Raw genomic sequence first — 20,515 nt, 5'->3', positions numbered from 1 at the left:
TATAGAAATGTGGCACCGTAGGTTAATATCCTTTTACAGCTAAACAAATGAAAAACGCCATGCAAATGGTATAAAATTTGTTGCCACAAATTGTTTTTCGCCATTTGAGTTATTTAAAGAATTATTCATAATTATAATTTAGAAAAATTTTATTTTATATGTTATTTGTCATGCAGCTTTTATTAATTGATTTGTCACTCGTTTCAAACATTCATGTAGCATAGCTTCTTGCAATCTAAGTTTATGCAAACTGTGATATGCGCACATCATTGTCATAAACGCAGTAGTAATCAGAAAAATACCCGATGCCTTAACATACTTTCACAAAGTCAATAACCTGACCCACATTTTTGCGCGAATGAGGTAAATGAAACTTTGTGAAAGTTGCGAATGTTGTGCGTTGAAGCAGAAACATTTCCAAGTCTTTTTACATTCTGCCAGCATACAAGAAAGTAATCTTGTGAAAGAAAAGGCCAAAAGAAACAAAGAGCAAAACAAAAAATACAGATCTATTGCATGATTCATTTCCATAGATGGCTTAAAATGATTAGTGTTTCCTCTGTATCATTTTCTTCTTTAGCATAATGCACTGATTCCTAATTAAATAGTAATTTGTAACTTAAAATTTTAGATTTGGGATAGAATAATTTAAATCTTTTAACAACACTTAGGTGTTAATAATACATAAATAAGACAATCTAGTTGATCTCATGTTGTGCCATTTTTAATTCTGACACATAGTTCTCAGCCAATTTCCTGTTGCTGAGCAGCATGCATAGATGGCGCTACTGGATCTCCGGCTCCTCGATGCTGATTGGTCAAAGGCAGAAAGTACAAAGAAAAAGGAGGACTTGTACAAGGTAAACTTGCAAACCCTAAGTTGATATAAAAGTTAAGCTATTACCATTACGTTTTTTCAAGGGATAGAGAAAGGTTTCTATAACTCTTCCAACTGCCATCCATTGGTAGATAAGCCCATACCTTTACGTCATAGCCCTTTTTCTTTGTACTTCATATATTTGCGGTAGTGCATCTACACATTTCAGCACATTAGTGTTTCATAACACAACCAGCCGTTCAGGAGGTTGAGAAAAGTTTTGAAAGTTGAACACGTTTTCTTACCGTAAAGGGTGAGTTTCATAATTTATTCTGGTATAGGAGATTTCTTTACAAAACAAATTATCTTCTACTTGTATAAAATAAATTTTTTCTGATTTTAAAAGGTCAAAAATAGATAAATATGATGTACTTTGATATCTTTAGATGGACCCTCTAGGCAAAGATCAAGAGCCACAAAAAAAACAACCCATGGTTTATATATGTGGAGGTATTAATAATAAGTTTACCATTTTTTATTCAGTAAATAAGTATTGTATTTATTCAGATTGTCATGGGGAGAATGAACTTAAACCAAGAGATCCAATTCGTTGCAGAGAATGTGGCTATCGTAAGTGTTTGTTCAGATTCAAGTTATGATTATTCTTTTTAAATGTGGCATTCATCATCCTTTTTTGTTTATTTATATATTTAAGGTATCATGTATAAGAAACGCACAAAGAGATGTAAGTTGTAACTTCTTTTTAAAAATTTAAAGGTAATATTGACATGAAATTTTGTTTCAGTGATTGTTTTTGATGCTCGATAAAGCATTCATGGACAATGTGGAGGTAAACTACGGTTTCTGGAATTCAAATTCTTCATTTGCTGTCTGTATCAGGTTGTAAAATTTCATCCCCAAGAATAAATTGATGAATCATTCCTACTTTTTTATTACCACTTGAAATTGATCTAATTGCCCCCACAGTACCATTAATAGAAAACTGGGTTTGGTTGCCACCATCAATAAACTGGACCTAGGAACAATAAAAAATTAATGCACATATGAATGAAACAAGAAAAAAAAAGTATGATTGATATGGCACCTCACAATCAATTTTGTTCCCATTAAACCAAACATCCATAGTGTCCTTTTCTGATTATGGTAAGTAAAGCAATTAGGTAATGTACTTATCTGGGGTTAGAATATGATTGTTTACCAAAAAGAATAGTGTCACTTTTTCCTTCACTTGAATTAACATTCCAAGTAATCCATCTCTTCTTGTTTACTTCTTGGAATTCGCCAATGTCCTGGCCGTTTATAGATAACAAATAGAGTAATCCGAAAGTCCCATCCGGCTCTACGTCCAATTTGCATTCGTAACGGCCAATCCGGAAATTTTCAGAACCAACAAGGCGAAACATCCATTCTTTTCTAAGGTATTCCTGTATAGAACCATGCTACATCATTCGGTTGTACTCACCCGCAAGCTGAAGACTTACATTTCCGTTAATCCATAACACACGTTTGCCCGATGTTGTTCCGTGTTCGAATTCAACAAGGAATTCCCCTTCAGGAATTATTATTTTCCAACTTGCAACGATAGATCGTCTTTCCAGGGGTGGCATCATAAGCAGGAATACGAAGTAGTAACCATAGCAACGAAAGTCCAAAAGGATACTCAACTAAAGATTTTGTATTTGTTAACCAAACGTGCCAGGCATAGGGTAGGGGTAGGGTGACACTAATCCCGCAGTTGAAAAATATTTATAAATAAAAATTTTAAAAAATCATAGACTAGACAAATAACTCAATCATCAAGAAGAGATACATTACTTGCTTGTGTCTGAAATGTTTCGTCAAGTGGGACAAGTGGTTGGCGTCTGGGAACTAATTCTAATAGCGAATTGGCTTCCTCTAGTAGAGCATCAGCTTTTTCGTAGACCAGTACTTTGGCTGCGGCAATCATTTGCTGTGCAACGCGTCTCGGCAAGTGATCCACTCGAGCTACGAGCTGATCTGGGTCTGTCTTGGCAATATCGGTTAATGTCCGGAAGCCAGCTTTGAATAACATCCGCGCCCGGCCTTTAGCCACTGAAGGTAATTCCATCAGTGGAATCAATTCCGAAGTACAACACATCGAAAGCTCCCGACTAAAAGGAAGTAGAAGCTCCGAAAAGGCCCAAAATTCATCCAACTCTTGAACGAAGTGGTAAACGCAAGAAGCGAAGCTTGCTGCGTTAGAAAGTAGATTTTGAACGTCTCCGCGAGTACAACCGTATAGTTCACTGACGTTCCACACTGATTCTCCTTTGAAAAGATCGTTGAGCATCAGTGTCAAATAAAAGCGTTCCAAAATTGATCGCTCTATTTTCTGTTGTTGATTTGACATTAATTTGACCATGACGGTTTCATTGATACCAATCGTTCTCGCTACTCCTAGTTCTTCTGCAGACAATTTGTTAAAGGCCTTCGATGAAAATAAATACCGTAAGCTTTTTAGAACAAAGATGAACGTTTGTGTGTAAATAGGTACCTGAAAGTATGTTGCCGCTATCGGAAATACAGTACCGACCATATCGTAGGGTGTGACGAGGTACATGAGATGAAGTTTCGTCATGAGAACGAGGCCTCCTTGGGCAAGACGTAGATCGTTGTAAAGTTGTTTCGACCGATCCAAGTCAACAATGCCTTTCAGCGTCGCACGGCCAAGTTTTGTTACTGCCAGTTTTTCGTCCTTATCAGGTAATATCAAATTCTTTTCCATCATGCTCTTGAGACTTTTTTCAACAAGCTGCGTCGTTGTAATAGTTTGATGTGAACTCTGAAGTTAAATGTAACACTGTTAAACCAACATAAAGGTGCCTATAAAAGATTGAATACGTTTGTTGTACCTGCTGTCCGAGAAGTGTGGAATGAAGAAGAGTTTCGGCCAAGGTTTTATGATCTTTCCCTCCAAGGTCGAGAAAAATTAAACTCAATAAAAGCTGCTGTAGTCCACGAAGATCGTCTTCCGCCAATTGGCTATAGACTCGGTTCGTTGGCGCCATGAGAATGTCATTAGTTACAAAGGTTAGTTCATTTGGTTTCACTAACACAAAGCTCTCTCCATGAGTATCAAAACCGGCTCGGCCTAAATAGATATACAATTTATCACGTAAACTTTATTTATCAACATGATTATTACCTGCTCGTCCAATCATTTGTTGATAGCGAGCACGTGTTAAACGCGCATTTCCGATGTATGGCGATCTCAGTATTACCTATTTCAAATGGTGATAATCAGTAGCCATTACAGGTGTCGCTTAACGTTTTTTTAATGTTAATCCATACCCTTCTTGCTGGCAAATTGACTCCGGCAGCAAGTGTTGACGTACAACACAAACAGCATAAGGTTCCGGAAGAAAAAGCTTCCTCAATCAACTGTCTTTCGTCACCAGTTAAGCCAGAATGGTGATAGGCTACTCCAAAGGGCAATGTAGATTTCAATATTGGGCATAATCTACCACTTTCTTGCTGTAATAAAATATTAGATTGATACTCTAAATAACTGCCTTGAATTTTACCTCCAACGCCTTCCTTAATTTAAGTTTTTCAGCCGTTTTCCATTGTTGCAGTGTTGGTGGCAAATTGCTGCTAATCAATTTGGCTACGCTTTCACAGTTCTTCTTTGTAGAGCAAAAGACTAAACAACTGTGTTCCGGGGCTACCTCCGAAACCAGGACACTTAGACCATCAGGATCGTTTTTGCGGGATGTTGATGATGGGGCTGATACCGATCGGGAATGTTTCATAAAGTTCTCCTGCGATCCCCGTTGTCTCTTGTCTATTTCCAATATTTGGTCACCAGTCTTGATGAACTCCCTGAGCTGGACTGGTCGAAAGTCTTCTGTGTAAATCTCAGCCTATTTTGAAAATTGAGTTAAAAAGAAACAAAACGATCTTGGTGCTAGCAATACCTTGAGGAAATTACTCAGCTCGTCGATGTTTCCTATTGTAGCGCTCATAGCTACTATGCGAGGGCCAATGGGAGCAAGCAGAAGTTTGCAAAGTAAGGTTTCAAGCGTTGCTCCTCGTTTACCCTCACCGACGATGTGAATCTCATCCACCACCACCAAGCCTTAACGTCGAAAATTGGGAAAAGGTTGGTTACCATTTGTACAAACAAAGCGCAATTGAAAATATTGGTTTTACCGATTTCTTGCAATCTTCCCAATTCCAATATACTGTTGATGATCCCATGGGCCTTCTCCAATGTAGCAATATAAATAACTCGCTTAGATTTCCGTTGGCGGGGAGGATAGGTTCCTCTATTTCCAGCATACTCTTCTATGGCAAAATTCAGGGCTATGGCAAGCGAGGAAAGGGTCCGAATTTTCTCTTGTACAATGCTGACATACGGCAAGACGAAAAGGCAATGTTTCTGATTGCATAGAAGTTCACGAATCATAAGTATTTCGGCCACCAGAGTTTTTCCTCCGGATGTGGGCAAGGAGTAGAGCAAATTTTGATTGGTTTTAGTTGCCTTATTCAAGCACTGTGTCTGCCATCCATACAAGCCTTTGATTCCTTTTGTTTGCAAAATTGCTTGCCATGCTGCATCTGATAAACCATGATTAGGTCCACAATGAATAGATGTCTGGGAAGGGACAACATTGCTACTATTCAGTGTATAAACAGGAGGAGTTTCTCTTGATAAGGGTGAATGAGAGGAAAATTGGAATATGGTGCTATCCATGCCACCTGAGCGGAGAGCTTCCTTCATCCTGCTGTTTAATCCAAAATGATTGGTGTGTAATGTACTTCTTAAAGAGCTCATTGAGCAGCCTCCTGAAACTTTTGAGTCACTTGGTGGCAAAGACTGATTGTTGTTTTCACGGTGAAAAGAAGATGATAACACAATTTTTCGTTTTGGGCTCTGGTCACTTGTGGATGGTGGTGTAGCTGAATAAGATTTAGTTTTTTGATGGCATAAGTTACTTATATCTTTACCAGGTGTTTTGTGATTTACAGAGCTCATGGGGTCAGCCTTTTCAGCCTCTTTATCAGATGAAATTGCATCTTCATCTTCATCAGCCACAGCAAACATATCGGGTGAATTATCTCTTTCACGAATTCTTTTTCTCGTGGCAAACGAGGTAAAGTTTTTTGCATTCATGACGTTATTATACTTCAATAGAATATTACATATACATATAATTCAAATGAACACTATTTCGCTAACGAAATTTCAAGGGGCTTCTTTTTTAACTTGAAATTCTTTATTTACGTTCCGTAGTTACTAAAGCCTCTTCTTGGTTGGCAATCATGAATATTATGCACAGGCAATTTGGTATTGCCAGCTGGTGTAAGTTATAATTTGTAAATAATAATAAAAGATACATTAACACCGATTAATTAAATAATGAAAATATTTTTAAATACTTTTTGAACTTGAATAATTTGTCAAAAACATATGATTTTGATTTCTCGATAGAGAGGCAACGTGTAGCTTTTCCGGTTTAAACGATACCTTAGGCGCCAAAATGTGGTGCAGGTCTGGCAAGTCTCAACTTGAATCGCCACAAAGGCTTAGTCGTAGAAGCGTGCTCTGTCTGAAGCGATTAGTTTAATTAATGTGTGGCTGGGCACACCTGTTGTCTTAAGAAAACTTTCTTTTAAATCAAGTGATATTATTTGTTGGCAGCATTCAAAACTCTTTAATTGCCTCTGCAAATGACTAAAACTGTGAATTCCATTATGGCCAGGTCACTGCTTAAAAACTAATTAACTTTTGTCGTTATGATCTATTATCCCTGTTTGAGCTATATATTGGCCTAGTTGAATATTCGTGTGTCTCTAACTTACAATAGTGTGTGAAATTCTTGTTCGATTCGGTCGTGGTGCAGTAGCTGACAACTTCCATGCTGTTACTCGTCCAACAACTGAAGAAGGCCCCTGGTCGGTATTTTTCAATCATTAAATTTTAGTCAATACTGACATTGATTACTGCCCTTTTACATTTCATCTTTAATTTTAAAGGATTTGAGAACCCTTGTCTAAACTTTCATCTCCATTTTTCAGGATCAGCGACGAGGACGGCATCTGCAGCCCACCACGTGTGAAATGGTGAGTCGAACATACATTTTTCTTTCTTTTTTTTTTGTATCTGGTCGAATCGAGTGAATCCGTGTGATGTTGTACTGCCTATTGGGGTTGTAGAGTTTTTTTTCTCAGAAAGCAAATAGTTGGTACATATTTTTAGTACTCGGAAACCCACAGAAAAATGCGTACCCATCCCACACGACTTCCCCACTTGAGACAAACATGGCGTATGATTGTTTTCGTTTCCCTAGCATATTTTCCCCATTTTGTTTGTTGTTTTCAGTGTCATTGATTCGTGCAGTAGAAACTAGTGAAAAAGTCTCGAACAAAAAAAAACAAGGGCCAATTGTCATGGATGACAAACTTCACGTACGGAATGCTGACCAGAATCGAATTTTTGCGTCTCAGAGGTTTGCGTGTGTGGGGGCGTGCGTGCATGTTGTGTTTCCAGAATAGAACGTTCTCATTGGATGACCTGCAAGCAAATCCCAGCCACTCTTGTGCTGTAGTGAAGAGCTTTAATTCGATCTGATTTTTGCTATATTGCGTCATCGTTCAGCGGCGGTTCAAGTTCAGTTAGGAATTTGTGAAATTGTCAGTTTACGAAGGTCCTACCTTTTCTGTGGTTGATGGCTGTTGGAAAAAGAAATGGAGTCGTTCCGGCAATGATGGCCGATCGATTCCACTTACGAGAACATGCGTTCATACAGTCTTAATTGCTACCACTTATGTGATACGAAAGATCTCCTTGTTTCCTTTTTTTTATAGATCTAGGGGAAACGTTCCCATGTGTGTGTGTCGTTGGGATGCAGTTAGGCAAGTTGCTGACGACAGAAACGATTAATGGTCGATTCACTCGTTCAACGTTTCATAGCGAACGCCAAGTTTTCATAGAGTATCCCAAACCCGTGGTAATGGATTAGGGTCACAAGTTGCGGGCTACAAAACACATTTCCATTTCTTACGGTCTGCGCATCGCATTGAATAAGTCATTCGTGCTCGACTTTTTTTTTTTTTTCCTCTTTTATTATTTCGCTTCTGGGTAAAAATATGCGTAATACTTACTCCTATCTGATGTATAATTCGTAGATCTGTAGGTGTGGATATCCTCCGTAAAAAAGTTTTTGTTTCTTTCTCGACTTTGAGTCGTTCTTTTGCTGTTTCGAGATTAAAGAAAAAGTTTGCTAAAAAAAACTTGAGACTTTCGTGTTGTGAAACGCGTTTAGCTTTGATTAAATATCGAATCAAAGTAAATTTTTTGTTTCCAGTTTTTTTTTATTCCAAATAATTGGTCAAACTTTTCGAATTTCGTCTGCTATCCTTGGATGTTACACCCAAGGATAGCTCCACTTTTTTATTTATTGGTTTAATTTCTGGTTGTACTCGCGTTAATGTATGTCATTATTAATTGCGATATCCACAAGCGGGAGGGCTACTAGGTTGACAATTGACCAATCGATGATGGGTGGGACCCGCTACTGTTTGACAGCCTTCTCATTTTCTATTCAGCTGTGTCCGTTCTGTTCCGTCACATACTGTCGCCCGGTCGCTTCACCAAAATATGTATGTCGATTCGATCGACCATATAACTTTTTGAACACTCTTTTTATACTACAAACGAATTCTTGAGACAATTTTTGTTGGGGGTGGGGGCGCCAATCAAAGTCAGGTGAATTGATGTAATTTGTGTGGGCCAACACACGTACTGAAATAATACGTGCGTCCTGAAAAAGCAACATTCGATAGCCTGGGGAGGTTGTTGTCGAACTTGAGTTAAAGTGCCAGAAGCAGCAAAGGCTGAAAGGGAGTTTCGCTTGTGACGTTGGGGGGGAGCCTCCGGCGTCGGAATCAACACGATCGCTAACGAGCTTCTCTCCATTTTCAACGCTTGCCCAAGTTTATGTGCTCCTGCAGTGATGTTCATTAGCCCTTTCTATGCGATAAAGAACATGTCCGTAGCGTATACGAGGCCAATTTACATTCGTGCGAACACAAAGGGCGTCCCTTACACGACTTCCCCGCAAACAATTTTTGTGCTGATCTTTTGTGGTAGAGAATAAAGACGCCGAGAACATCGTCGAGTGTAGTGAAATCGATCGATTCCATATTTTCAACCTTTGCCTTTTCAATTATACATGTCAGAAAATTTAAACTGCGAATGCCGTCATCTCCTTGACAACCACCTGTATTTCAATCGACTGACGCACTGTCCTGTTTTTTTTTCTTTTCTTGATGCTAAAGTCCTAATAGTTATCCAATTGCCGATGCACGTTACAAATCAAAATCAATAACGTCGAGTTGACAGGTGGGAGGCCATTCCTTCAGGTCGACCTTATTTGAATTATTCGACAGCGTTTTACTCAACTTTGTTGTTTGTTTTGGGGGCGGCAAACGTTGTGTTTGTTTGATGTGTGACATTCCCAGTTGACCTCCGCAGGTGAAGTCCATTATGCGACACCCACGCACAGGAGCGTAGGTACAATTTGACTTGATCAAGGGCAAAAGGGCGTTCAAACTTCAGGGTGGACGATGTCGTCATTTGCGGGTTTGTTGCGTCACAAGTTTGCCAACATACCATAGTGTAAAACATGTATGGGTTGCTTCGTTTTATAATGGGTTCCTTTTTAAAGTAAAAAGAAAAATAACAACGTACCGGGAATGTCTGGACATGTCTGAAAGAGTTTGTATTCGGTGGATGAAACATGCGACTAGCACAACATCGATGGAGGGTGGGACATGAATAAAAATGTACGAAATGTTTATTTGATGAGGTCGCTGTCGTCACGGCTTGTTGTATCATCCACGTTTAAAACGTAAATGTTATTTTTCTGTCGAATACCCAATCAGTTGACGATTCTCCCTCCATTTCTTTGTTTTGATTATTGAAATGATCGCCTACGTCATTGTTCTTGTTGCGTACTTGAAACTTGCCAGAACGATTCCTCTTGCTTTGTTGGAATAGGAAAACAATATCGAATGTTCAATCATTCGATTCGACGATGCGAATGTGGGCGTTATGTTTATTGCCTGCTCCGACTTGAAAGTAGATATTTGTCAGGCGTTATCTAAAAGTCTGTCGGTGTTCAAAGGAACGTGCATGTCGGTGTCGAATGATTTTCTGTTTCATCGTTCTTGTTCAACTAATCTGTCACATTCAAATTCGAACGATACAAGTCGCGAACCGGAATGTGACTGCGTCTCGTGGAACTCTGTCACCTTTAAAAAAAAAAAAAAAAAGGATTTCTTTTTTCATTGAGTCAACTCATCTTGAATTTTTCTTATCGTCTGCTTCCGTCGCTAGCGTTGCACGATCACGTTTGTTCGTGTCGATTTCATTTTCGTGATATCGTTTTTTGTTTTGTTTTTTGTTAAAAGAATTCTTTAATTGTTTGCGACCTTGATGTTGAAAAGATTCATTTCGTTTTGTCATTTAATGGTAAAAGCATTATTCCAGGAGGTCCATTCAGACCCGTATCTTGTCCCCGTAGGCTATTTTGAACGCTCTTTTCTAGTCCGCGTGTTTTGATCCCGTTACGAGCTTCTTTGTAGGCGATCGTTAAAAGGTTTTTCTTTTCCCCCTCATTTAATGGCGTGTTTGTGCGTTGTTGTTGACGTTTGCTTTTTGTTTTTCTCTCCTTGCCGTTGCACGTAAAATGAATTTTTTTTTTTTTTCTCCTTCAAATGTCATGAAAAACAAAGTGGTGGAGGGGTAGGATGTATGGAGATACAGACGGGCCGGAATAAAATTTTTGTTTTTTAGATCCAATTTATTTCCCTGCCTTAGGGAAGTTTTCCGTGCGTTGCACTTTTCTCAATGCGGATCATCAGCTATACTTTTTTTTTACGTTTACCCCAAACAGCGGAAGGCTTTTGGTCGCTAGAGTATCCCTCCTCCCACTAGGTGGAGGGATAAAGTAGAACTTGAATGATGGTTTTAGTACGAATTCTCCTGCTGCGTGTCTTCTTCTCTTCAGCCGGGCAGAACACAACGCATTTCCTTCTCAATGCGGAGATGGGAAAAGAAGATAGGGCCATCGTGTTTTTCACGTTCGCATCGCAATTTTTGATGGTGTGACTATCGCAACGTGTAGCGTGGGCTTATAGCCCCAACGTCTCACTTACATTTTCTTCACGGTAAAGTGGGGGTTTGGATTCTCATGAGTGAAGGAAATCCTCGAAAACGATTTATTGTGGTGGAATAACGATGTGAATCATCGGTGCCGTAGCCGCCTGCAGTGTAGACGAATAATCCGCCCTGTGGATGATGATGGTGCGTACACGCTCTCTTATCACCATCTGCGAGTTTCTTTTTTTAAACTCTTCAACGAAGGGGGGAGGTGAAAGAAATATATATATTTTTTTTTATTGTTTCGGAGGGAAAGGGGAGAGGGTGGCTGGGGAATTTTTCGAAACAGACCCAATTGATCGCTGTTGGAATGGCTGGACTTAAGTGCAGCCCCAAACCCAAAGGATTGATGATCGTTCTGACCTCCCGCCACTTGCCCGTCGTTACCGTCCCAAAAGTCCCGACCGGGGTCGTATCCCACAATAGAAAGCGAGGGAAATAAGAAAAAGGTTCTTTATCTTGTTTCCTTGTGTGTGTGTGCGCGCTCAATATAAAATACTACAACGACTGTGCGTAGACAAGTCACTGCCGCTTTTCCCTATAGGCTTTTACCGACAGCACCTTTTACGGGATTAAGTCTGCCGTCTCTTACGATTGACCGTACAATTGCCATTTTTTGTTTTCTACCTTGAACTCTATGAACTTGTGTGTCAAGTTCTTGCTTTCGATTGAGCGAGATTGTCATTTGATTGCTGCGGTTATTCAATGTCTAGCCCATAATGCCAACCGTTTCGTTCGGTTGGTTCAATACACATTAAGCGGGTCCCACAACGGAGAGCGTGATGGATGAAGCCGACATTCTATTTTGACATTTATTTGATTTTTTTTTTTTTATTTTCGTTCACTGCGGGAGCTCCAATGAGATGGATGAACCTAACAATATAAGCCTGGCCTAGTCGGCATGTGAACACAATAATCGTAAATTCAATTCCTAGCGCCCGTGTTGTTTCATTTTGAGGTGATGCCCTCCGAAGGCGAAAGAAATTGATCCTATTAAAAAAAAAAAAAACGGAAAAAAACTTTTGGCTATTATTACAGATTACAGAGGTCTAATTGACTTGTTTACGATGGCCAAGTTTTCTTTCGTCTAATCATTTCCAATCTTTTTTTTTTTTTTATAACAGCCAATGTAGTTTATTCGTTTTGCAAATCATTTAAATATGATCAATGTTAACATGCACACATGTAAAACGCTGATTTTCACTTTAAAATCACTTGGAGAAGAAGAAGAAAATGTTGTCGTAAACATAATTTGGAGGGACATTGAAAAGAGAAAATGAACCATGTTTTTAATGTTTTTCTGTCCCTCTTGGAAATAAAGAAAAGAGACAGATGGACACGCACAAGTTCATCGATTCGATGAGAAAAAGAGGGAGGGCAAAGAGATTCGGTGTTTGTGTGTGGGATTGACTGATGCGCTGCACACATGTTCATTTTCTCACATTTGTTTTCTTCTATTGCCATGTAGTCGGCAACGCCCTTTCTTTTTTTGTTTTTCCGGATAAACGACGGCCACTCGTATTTCGATGTGCGCGGCAACTGTATTATTATCAGCCGGTCATAGAAAGAGAATATTGACCTTTTTTTTTTTTTGTATGTCTGTTCGTTTTCTTTTACTCGATAAAAAAGTAAGAGGGGCCTATCATTCTTGTACGCGATGTGGAGGGAATTTGGCGACGGAGGGTGGCACATCGTCGAGATCGGGTCGATAAAACAGTTTTCCTCTTATGCCATTTCTCTACATGTCGGAACTGAGTACAATACAATAATAGTAATAGCATAGGACGTAGCGCCTTCGATTGTATCGTTGAACTTTGATTTTTGTCTTGGGTCTTTTCTTTTTTTTGGGGGTTTTTTTTTTCTCTTTTTTTTTATTTATCAAAAGGGAAGAAAAAGATTTTCCCCGATTGGGCGATAATCATATGGTTCGACGATAATCAATAATTCTTTATAGCGTAGTAAACAATGACAAAAAAAAAGTAGAGTCAATAAAAAATACGTGCTGTGCATTTTTGAACGAGTAAGAAATGATTTTGGTGCGGATTTTTTTTTTGTTTGTTTTCTGTTTTGGCACAAATTGGCCAAACCAAAGAAACAACAAAAATAATATATATATATATGAAAGAAATAGATTTTGAAAGACAACGATGCCATCCTGAAAATGTACGAACTTTTTTTTTTTTTTTTTTTTTTGACAGGCAGAGAAAGTTGAAGGAAAAGTTTTTTTTTTTGTCTTTTTTGTCTTTTTTTTTTTTTTTTGTCGAAGATCACAGCCAAGTTCGTTAGGTCATTTGATTCTGCCCTAATTAGTAATGCGTAGATGGCGCAAGTTGAGCGCCATTACTGTTCCGGCCAATCGAAATCCTGGCCGACCATGGCGAAGAATTTGCGGTTGTGTGGCGCAAAGAACTGCCTCAAAACAGAAATCACTTCATCCGGTACCTTTCAATAGCAAATTAAAGAAAAAGAAAAAAAAAGAAATGAAACAGTTATCTGATTTGTAACCAAAAAAAAAAAAAAAAAGGGCAAAGGAGCCTTGATTGAATTAGTCGGAGCAAAAGCAAAGGGGGGAGTGGTTAGGTAAACAGCTGCCTGGTCTCCCAGGGTGATTATTACATAGGCCTTCCCCGTTGTGGTTTTCACGCACCGTCGGTTTCGCGTGAATCATTAACGAGCGGGGGGGGGGATATAATGGTGGCCGGGCAAAATTCGTTTTGAAGGGGCTAGCCAACTTTTCTGCACGGCAAAGCGGGGCAAAGCGGAAAGTGAGGCCGTGTGGCCAAATGCAGTAGTTTGATCAATGAATCATCATGTAAAATAATGGACGTGTGTGTTACCTGCGGATGCCTCCTGCCTTTGCTGCCGGCCAAACATTTGTGATGGTAGTGGTGGTTGTGATGCTCCTCGGCCGTTGCCAACGTTAAATTGTCGTTACCGTTGCTGACGTCGGCCGGCGTGCCCGTCAAACAGTAGAATCCCTTGGTAGCGTTGAAATAGAATTGATCCCGACGGATCAGATGATCCAGTCCGAGGAATCGTTCCACTTTCTGCAGTTCCGGCCACGGGTCTTGAATCAATCGATCTGTTCGACAACAATCGCCATTAGGTAAGGTGGGGGGGGGGGAGACAAAAGGATGTTGCGTGATTATTATTATTATTTTTTTAAACACTTACCACCGTCGACAATGTGTAGCTGTCGCCTGGGGAACACGTGCAACCAGCGCGACAGGAATTTGGCGTAGAGGGAAACGTGAAGCGCCCGGTTCTGCGTGTTGACTTCACCATTCGGTAGCAGCGCCACGTCCTATTTTTTTTTTTTTTGCGTTGTTGATGAAGTTTCGTATGAAAACATCGTGTGGTTTTTTTTCCCCGCAGCAATGAAAAGAAAAGAAGGGAGGAAAAAAAAGAAAAAAAAAAAGTAGATGAGCACGTGAACGTGTTTTATTTCTGGGGTGGATGTAAAGATGTAACGCGACGTGTTTACCAAATGACTCCTGGGCCATTATGCCATGTTTTTGTTTCCCTTTAGTGGTGGCATAGTCTACTTGTTTTTCTTCTATATACTTTTACTACGTGTAAAAATATCAACTTGATTCTTGACGATTTGACTTGATTGGATTGCAACAAAGAAACGAAAAAAAAACAAACTAAATTCAAAAGTGGGGAAGAAGAAGTGTTTAGTATTCCGGTAGGTGGACGATGTAATCTTTTCTGTCTGTCTCTTACGTGTTTTTTTTTTTTTTTTTTTTTTTTTTTGGCTGGGAACGGTCTCTATTCCACCATGGCTCGATCTGTATGGACGAAAGGTTGTTGCCTGACTCGTGAGTCGGACTCTTGGGAAATCGACAGAGACTCTTGGCTCATCTCTACGATTCCGCCCGTGCGCTTCAAGTGTGTGTGCACAGAGAGAGACACACTTTCATTAGCGTCGAGCTGCTGCGTGCACAACCGGCTCTCCCGCTTTCTTTTTGGAGTAGTTGGTCCTTGCTTTGCTGCACTGGAATAAGTAGCAGCCTATCTACGTGTGTGTGTGTGTTGTGCATAGTCGAGTAATTATTTCTGCAAGGTATTGAACTGGGTTGGCATAGGAAAGTAGGCCGGCAGTCAGTTGCGATAGATGGGATAACGAATCTAATCATCACTGACAACTGACGAACCACTTACTCAGCGTTACGTCAAGAACTTGGGAGAGGTGGGACACGCTTCTATACGTGTAGCTCACGCTTATCGATCGTCACTGTTCCAGCCAGACTTTTTTTTTTTTTTTTTTTTTTTTTCCTATTTCTTTACTTAACAACTGCTGCTTGAACGACTACTACTAGTATATATAGCAGTCTAAAAGCTGCGGTTCTTATTGCTCTCTCTCTCTCTCTCTCTCCTATTTCGAATTCAATTGCCAATGGATTGAGAAGTGCAGCAAATAGGCCAGGAATTTGTGTCGAGACACTCTTCCCCCCAGTTGAAAGTGTTTTTGTGTGTGTGTGGCAGTTTGCAATATTCAAATGCATGTCGAGTTGATAATGGAGTACAAATAAAAGAAACGTACCTGGAATCGTCGGTTGGGTAGATTTTGCGCCGCCCTGGAGGCCTCTATTTGGGCGAAATCGGAGAGCAATCGCGTAACTGGGTCGCGTACGATGAGAACAAGTTGGACGTGCGGATTCATGGCGTACACGCGTTCGGGCACCTCCGGCGTGACGTAGTAACTTGGTGATTTCTCGACCGTCAGTTGGGCGTCGCTCGACAACGGCATTTGCGACCGGTACCAATCGAGTCCGCGCTGATAGTTGTCGAATTTGTCGAAGAAATGCACTTCGACGGGCACCATGGCGATGTCGCGATGCAAGTTGAGCATCTCCAGAAGGGCACGCGTCCCGCCCTTTCTCACGCCGATGATGAGTAACCGTGGCAACCGTCGATCCACCATCGACGACTGATTGTTGTTCTCCACTTGGTTTCGTGCCCTTTCTTTTGCCACGGCCGCCGCAATCGGCTGCCGCTGCTTTGATTCCAGGCCGCTGGCCGCCGCTGGAATGGAGCCGCTTCCAGCCGCGGCCATCAGCAAATAGCGATGCGAATGTCTTTGCCGCCTTTCAATGGCCTCATTGGTCGTCGCTCCTCCTATCGCCGCTTTACCGTCTTGACTCAGTTGATGAAGCAGCACCAGACAGATGGACATGGACGCTAGCGCTAGGCCGGCCAACAACCTGCTGCCAAAACTACGGCGACGACCCATAAGAAAGGCGCTTTGCTTTTTTTTTTTTTTTTTTTTTGTTTTTTTTTTTTATCTTTTGCCCAGAACTTTCACGTGTTTCGCTTGTAGATTTGAGACGCAAACCGTTTGCGGTTGTGTGTGTAGGAGCTGGACCTTGGGTTTTGCGTGTGGCTATGCTGCGCTTGTAGATGGATCGATAGAACACGATACAAACGGTTCTCCTTTCTTTATTTTTTGTGCTTCACTTTCTTCTTGCGCTGGACACGTCTGTCAATTCCGGCCAAGGGTAAAAGCTGGCCAAGGGCACACTACCGGCCCCGTCAAAAGCGGAATAGAGTTGTCGAATCAAATCAGATGTGATCCAATGGCACGTTGAATGATAATCAAAATATTCTGAAAATGCAAAAAGGAAACGACAAATGAAGTCAAGTTATTCTTGCTTTTGATTATCTTTCTTTTTCTTTTTGTCGAGTGCCTCCCACTCGTCTTTCCCGGCCGTTTCAACAAGACCAAACCGAGTGACTTTTCAGCACAAAAAAAAAAAAAAAAAAAAGAGAGAAAGGCTTTTCTAAGTTCCTGTGTCTGGAACTATGAAGAAGAAGAAGGAGAGGCAATGAACAGAATCTCGTCAAGTTTCTCGTGCCACCGTAGAGAGAAAAGTTGACTCTTGTGTTTTCGTTTTGGGTCTTTCAAAACTTTTTATTTTTTTTTGGCGTAGTCCCGTTGGACGCCTTGACCGAACGCTGGACATGTCGTTACATCTTTCCTTTGAGGCTATTTTTTTTTCTATTTTGTTATGTGTTAGGGATGTCGATGCGCATCCGATGTTTGCCATCTGAGTTAGGTGATTGAGAAGACCAAAAAAAAAAAAGAAACAAAAAAACAAGGGAGCCTTTGATTTTCTTTGTGGGTAGTGCTTGTCGAGCTAGCGTTTCATTCTAACGTGTACGTGTGTCAACTAAAAATAGAGTTTTGAGAAATGCTGGTCCGTAACGATCGATGGTCCCGCCCTGCTGCTGTATTATGATTTCTGGTATTTTATTGAAAAAGATAATATTAGAGTCACGGCTTTTCATTTGTTCGCTTCTTTTTCTATGGAACACGCGACGCGGGTCGTCCTTCCAGTCACACACAAAAGAGAAATCATTTCCCTAATCGACTCTGCTCCTACGTTGTCGGTAACAAACAAAAAGAAAAATGGGCGCGCCGTTTTTTTTTTTTATAACAAAAAAGATGAATTCTTTTTGCTTCGTTCACGTAGACAATTGGTGACCCGAGCCCATCAAATTTCGCTGTCTACCGTGTAGTCGCAAGGGAGTGGCTAAAAAAAAAAAATGTGACATGAATGGCTCTCTCTTTTTTTTTTTTCGGGATACAGCGTGTAACGTGTACATGTGCAGCGTCGACGGCCGGGACTTTTTTTTTTTTTTTTTTGAAACAACGATGCACAAAATAGTGGAATCGGACTTGTGATATCAAGTTTTTTCTGTGTAGCCTCGAGAACAAGGCAGTCAAAAGGTTGAAAGAGTCTGTGCGTCTTTTCTTGTTGTTGGATCGGGTTAAAAGCTGAAGCTCTGCTCCCGGCCTTTTTTTCCTTATTTCATTCTTCCACGTGTAGCCGAGGACTGTACCGGCAAAAGAAGAAAGTCGACTGCAGTCTGCAAGTTGGGCATCATTATGTTGATTGTTCTCTTCCGTGACTTTGTGTGTTGCCTTTGGGTTACGGGGAAAAAGAAAAAGGATGGGGTGTGTAGTGAGAAAAGGAAAAAGATGGCGCAGGAAATCGAGACGGGTCGGTTCTCCCCCCCCCCCCCCCCCCTTTTTTTTTTCTTTATATTGCACGATGAAACACGCACCTTTACAGACGCCATTTGCCTAGTGGAACATTCGTCTCAAGAACATTCTGGTCTTGGTTAAAAGTTTCTTTCAAATTTGGGGGGAAAGAATAAAGTTGATGGTCTTCCCTCATTTTGTTGTTGGCCCATCCCGTTCTGCTTGCTCATCACGTTAACGATGGCATGTTATCCCTTGACTACACGACCTTCCGTGCAATTTCTGCGTATGCGGCCCGATGCTGCACTTGTATTCTTTCTTCCACCGCAAAGCCAAAAGAGGTTCAATGCGTGCCCTATCTAGGTGGAACAACACCGGTGTTCTACCACACGACGTCTGCGGATGAAACGTAGGGGCGCGTATCGATCGTCTCTTGGCCAATGCCTTTTACGTCCGGAAGAAAAAAAAAAAGAAGTTGTAGGCCGTATACACTTTGTTGTGAATAATGAAAAAGGAAGGGGGGAGGCAGAGAGAGAGAACACAGCGTGACCAGTATCGTCCCGCGTAAATATTCTTTAACAATGATGAAGATATCGATTCGGCTAAAAACTGTCGCGGCTGTGATATCTCAGCGCGTGAATTTATCGTCCCTTGCATCTGCCGTAATGTTCTAGCGGCTGATGTAAAGCCCTTGGATTTTTGTTTTTATCCTCTTAAATTTCACGATTAGGGGGAAAAAAAAAGGGTTCGATTTGACATTGTTTCGAGAACAGCGTCGTTCACTCACGTCTTTTTAAAAAAAAAAAAAAGGAGAGAAATGTTTTTTTTTGAAAAGATGCGTCATCACCTGGTACGATACGTTTGTGAACATATGCCCAGATGAAAATGATGAAAAGGTTGGAAAATCTAATCGACCGCTTCCGCTCGTTATTTCCCGTCATGGTTACGGGAGGAGAGAAAAAAGAAAAAAAAAGAACGACCCGTGAATGACATGCAGACTACAATAGCAGCGAATGAGTTGGAGGTACGAAAAAGGCTTTGCTGTGTCGACACCGACTGGATCATCTTCTTTTGTTTCCTTTTTTTTTTTTTTTTTTTTTTCTGTTGTTGTTCGCTTATTTTTTCTTTTCTTCATCCGCACTAATGAAGATTGAGATGACACAACAATAATAACAAACAAATGGAGGGGACCAAAAGATTAAGACCTTGGACGACTTATCATCTTTCTCTTGTGACTCTTTTTTTTTATCAACGTATGGAATTTCCATTTTTTTTTTTTTTTTCTTTCGACATCTCGTTAGTCTTGTTTTTAACCCGCGCATTTCACCTTGTATGGTAATATCATTCAATCACACTCAATTGATCTTTGATTCTTTCAATGACCTTTTTGTGAATTGTAAAAGAAAGAATTGAAATGTTTCGAAACAGTTTTGCTCACCTCAAAGTCCTCGGCGGAGAGAGACTAGTGACCGGAAGTCATCACCGGTCACGCGTTAGTCACGAACTGTGCATCTTTGTTAATATAGTCCTCGTTAGTTTAAGAATTGTTTTTTTTTTTTGGATTGTTTTGTGTTGCGCACAATGCGGACGAAGTAACGGGCGGCCAAAAGGCGAATACGCCGACACACAATGCGACGAGGGTTAAACGTGCGGCACGATGCGGGACACGAAATGTGTAACGAAGAGGGAAGGACGCGCGTACTAGATCGACGGATGGTGGGTGTCCGCCTTCTGCCTTTCAAACCGACTTTGAACCGGCATGTCTTTTGGCCCACCTCCTGTTCGCGCTGTGCGATGCTGACGGACATGACGAGGAGGCAGACCGCGTCCGAACTGCGCAGACGCCCACCTCCACGTCCACCTTTGTCTGATTGTAGTTTTTCCTCTTTTTTTCTTTGTTTTGTTTTCATTTTTCAAGTAGAGGGCGCCATTGTCTCTGCGTTCGGCCTTATATGCGTATAAAGATTTCGATTATCGACTCGGATGTAGGGATAGTTCCGTTTACCGGAAGCTTGTTGTTCTATGGGCGTAGAGGAAAAGTAAAGAGCAAACGGTGTCGCAACTGTTGAGGGAAATCAGCCTTTGCTCTGTGACGCGCGAAATTGAATTCGACTCTTTATACGTGCTGGACGTTGGATGATGAACTGTGTTTACATCACGAGATCCATCTGTTTCTTGTTTGGCCGTTTGTGTTTTCTTTTTTTTTTTTTTTTTTTGTTTTATTTGTTTTGCTCTTGTCCGTTCGGGCCATCGCGTAAAAGCGGACTTTTTTTAGGGGCTGGGGTGGTTGGATCTTTTTATCTTGTTGCGATGTTCTTCACGGTCTCTGAGGTCCCACTATAACTGGCGGCCCGTACGAAATGACGGATGGTTGCGGCTGTTTTGCGGGCTCAGCTGGAAAACCTTGTAGCGTATTGTTGAATTTCAACTAAACAAGCTTTTACCTTTCGTGCGAGGTTTTTTTTTCTCTCTCCACTCCGTTTTTTTTTTTTTTTTTTTT

The 20,515-nt window shown here is 40.8% G+C and overlaps 4 protein-coding genes across 4 annotated transcripts; 1 reads left to right on the top strand and 3 right to left on the bottom strand.

The window, feature by feature from the left end:
* The first annotated feature begins 757 nt into the window (after positions 1–757).
* On the top strand, positions 758–1,758 carry LOC132088371 (DNA-directed RNA polymerases I, II, and III subunit RPABC4-like). Its single transcript, XM_059497151.1, has 5 exons — positions 758–860; positions 1,264–1,327; positions 1,385–1,447; positions 1,533–1,562; positions 1,623–1,758. The coding sequence occupies exons 1-5, from the start codon at positions 780–782 to the stop codon at positions 1,643–1,645; spliced, it is 261 nt and encodes an 86-aa protein (XP_059353134.1). The 5' UTR covers positions 758–779; the 3' UTR covers positions 1,646–1,758.
* Positions 1,698–2,573, bottom strand: LOC130701459 (fas apoptotic inhibitory molecule 1-like). Its single transcript, XM_057523441.2, has 4 exons — positions 2,320–2,573; positions 2,037–2,262; positions 1,923–1,972; positions 1,698–1,853 (listed from the first exon to the last, which is right to left on the bottom strand). Exons 1-4 carry the CDS (start codon positions 2,446–2,448, stop codon positions 1,698–1,700), a joined length of 561 nt encoding a protein of 186 aa, XP_057379424.1. The 5' UTR covers positions 2,449–2,573.
* LOC130701401 (helicase POLQ-like) lies at positions 2,515–6,086 on the bottom strand. Its single transcript, XM_057523365.2, has 8 exons — positions 5,012–6,086; positions 4,777–4,937; positions 4,384–4,722; positions 4,151–4,333; positions 4,005–4,080; positions 3,712–3,950; positions 3,354–3,641; positions 2,515–3,287 (listed from the first exon to the last, which is right to left on the bottom strand). The coding sequence occupies exons 1-8, from the start codon at positions 5,973–5,975 to the stop codon at positions 2,628–2,630; spliced, it is 2,910 nt and encodes a 969-aa protein (XP_057379348.1). The 5' UTR covers positions 5,976–6,086; the 3' UTR covers positions 2,515–2,627.
* Positions 6,087–12,634: 6,548 nt separating this feature from the next.
* Positions 12,635–19,732, bottom strand: LOC130701474 (heparan sulfate glucosamine 3-O-sulfotransferase 1-like). The gene is made up of 5 exons (XM_057523456.2): positions 19,454–19,732; positions 15,574–16,635; positions 14,202–14,331; positions 13,865–14,109; positions 12,635–13,469 (listed from the first exon to the last, which is right to left on the bottom strand). The coding sequence occupies exons 2-5, from the start codon at positions 16,261–16,263 to the stop codon at positions 13,368–13,370; spliced, it is 1,167 nt and encodes a 388-aa protein (XP_057379439.1). The 5' UTR covers positions 16,264–16,635; positions 19,454–19,732; the 3' UTR covers positions 12,635–13,367.
* Positions 19,733–20,515: the final 783 nt, after the last annotated feature.

The sequence above is a fragment of the Daphnia carinata genome, chromosome 10, assembly GCF_022539665.2.
Source record: "Daphnia carinata strain CSIRO-1 chromosome 10, CSIRO_AGI_Dcar_HiC_V3, whole genome shotgun sequence".
Lineage (NCBI taxonomy): Eukaryota > Metazoa > Arthropoda > Branchiopoda > Diplostraca > Daphniidae > Daphnia > Daphnia carinata.
Note: the sequence above shows the minus strand (reverse complement) of the source record. Positions and strands in the feature narration are given on the sequence as shown.

Coding starts and splice junctions, on each gene's coding strand:
- LOC132088371 (XM_059497151.1), top strand. CDS start 780: ATGGCGCTACTGGATCTCCGGCTCCTCGATGCTGATTGGTCAAAGGCA. Junction 861..1,263: donor AAAAGGAGGACTTGTACAAG/GTAAACTTGCAA, acceptor TGATATCTTTAG/ATGGACCCTCTAGGCAAAGA. Junction 1,563..1,622: donor TAAGAAACGCACAAAGAGAT/GTAAGTTGTAAC, acceptor ATTTTGTTTCAG/TGATTGTTTTTGATGCTCGA.
- LOC130701459 (XM_057523441.2), bottom strand. CDS start 2,448: ATGATGCCACCCCTGGAAAGACGATCTATCGTTGCAAGTTGGAAAATA. Junction 2,263..2,319: donor TGTTATGGATTAACGGAAAT/GTAAGTCTTCAG, acceptor GGTTCTATACAG/GAATACCTTAGAAAAGAATG. Junction 1,854..1,922: donor GGAACAAAATTGATTGTGAG/GTGCCATATCAA, acceptor TATTGTTCCTAG/GTCCAGTTTATTGATGGTGG.
- LOC130701401 (XM_057523365.2), bottom strand. CDS start 5,975: ATGAATGCAAAAAACTTTACCTCGTTTGCCACGAGAAAAAGAATTCGT. Junction 4,723..4,776: donor AGCTGAGTAATTTCCTCAAG/GTATTGCTAGCA, acceptor TTTTCAAAATAG/GCTGAGATTTACACAGAAGA. Junction 4,081..4,150: donor TCAATTTGCCAGCAAGAAGG/GTATGGATTAAC, acceptor CATTTGAAATAG/GTAATACTGAGATCGCCATA.
- LOC130701474 (XM_057523456.2), bottom strand. CDS start 16,263: ATGGGTCGTCGCCGTAGTTTTGGCAGCAGGTTGTTGGCCGGCCTAGCG. Junction 14,332..15,573: donor TACCCAACCGACGATTCCAG/GTACGTTTCTTT, acceptor AAAAAAAAATAG/GACGTGGCGCTGCTACCGAA. Junction 13,470..13,864: donor AAGGCAGGAGGCATCCGCAG/GTAACACACACG, acceptor TGCTATTGAAAG/GTACCGGATGAAGTGATTTC.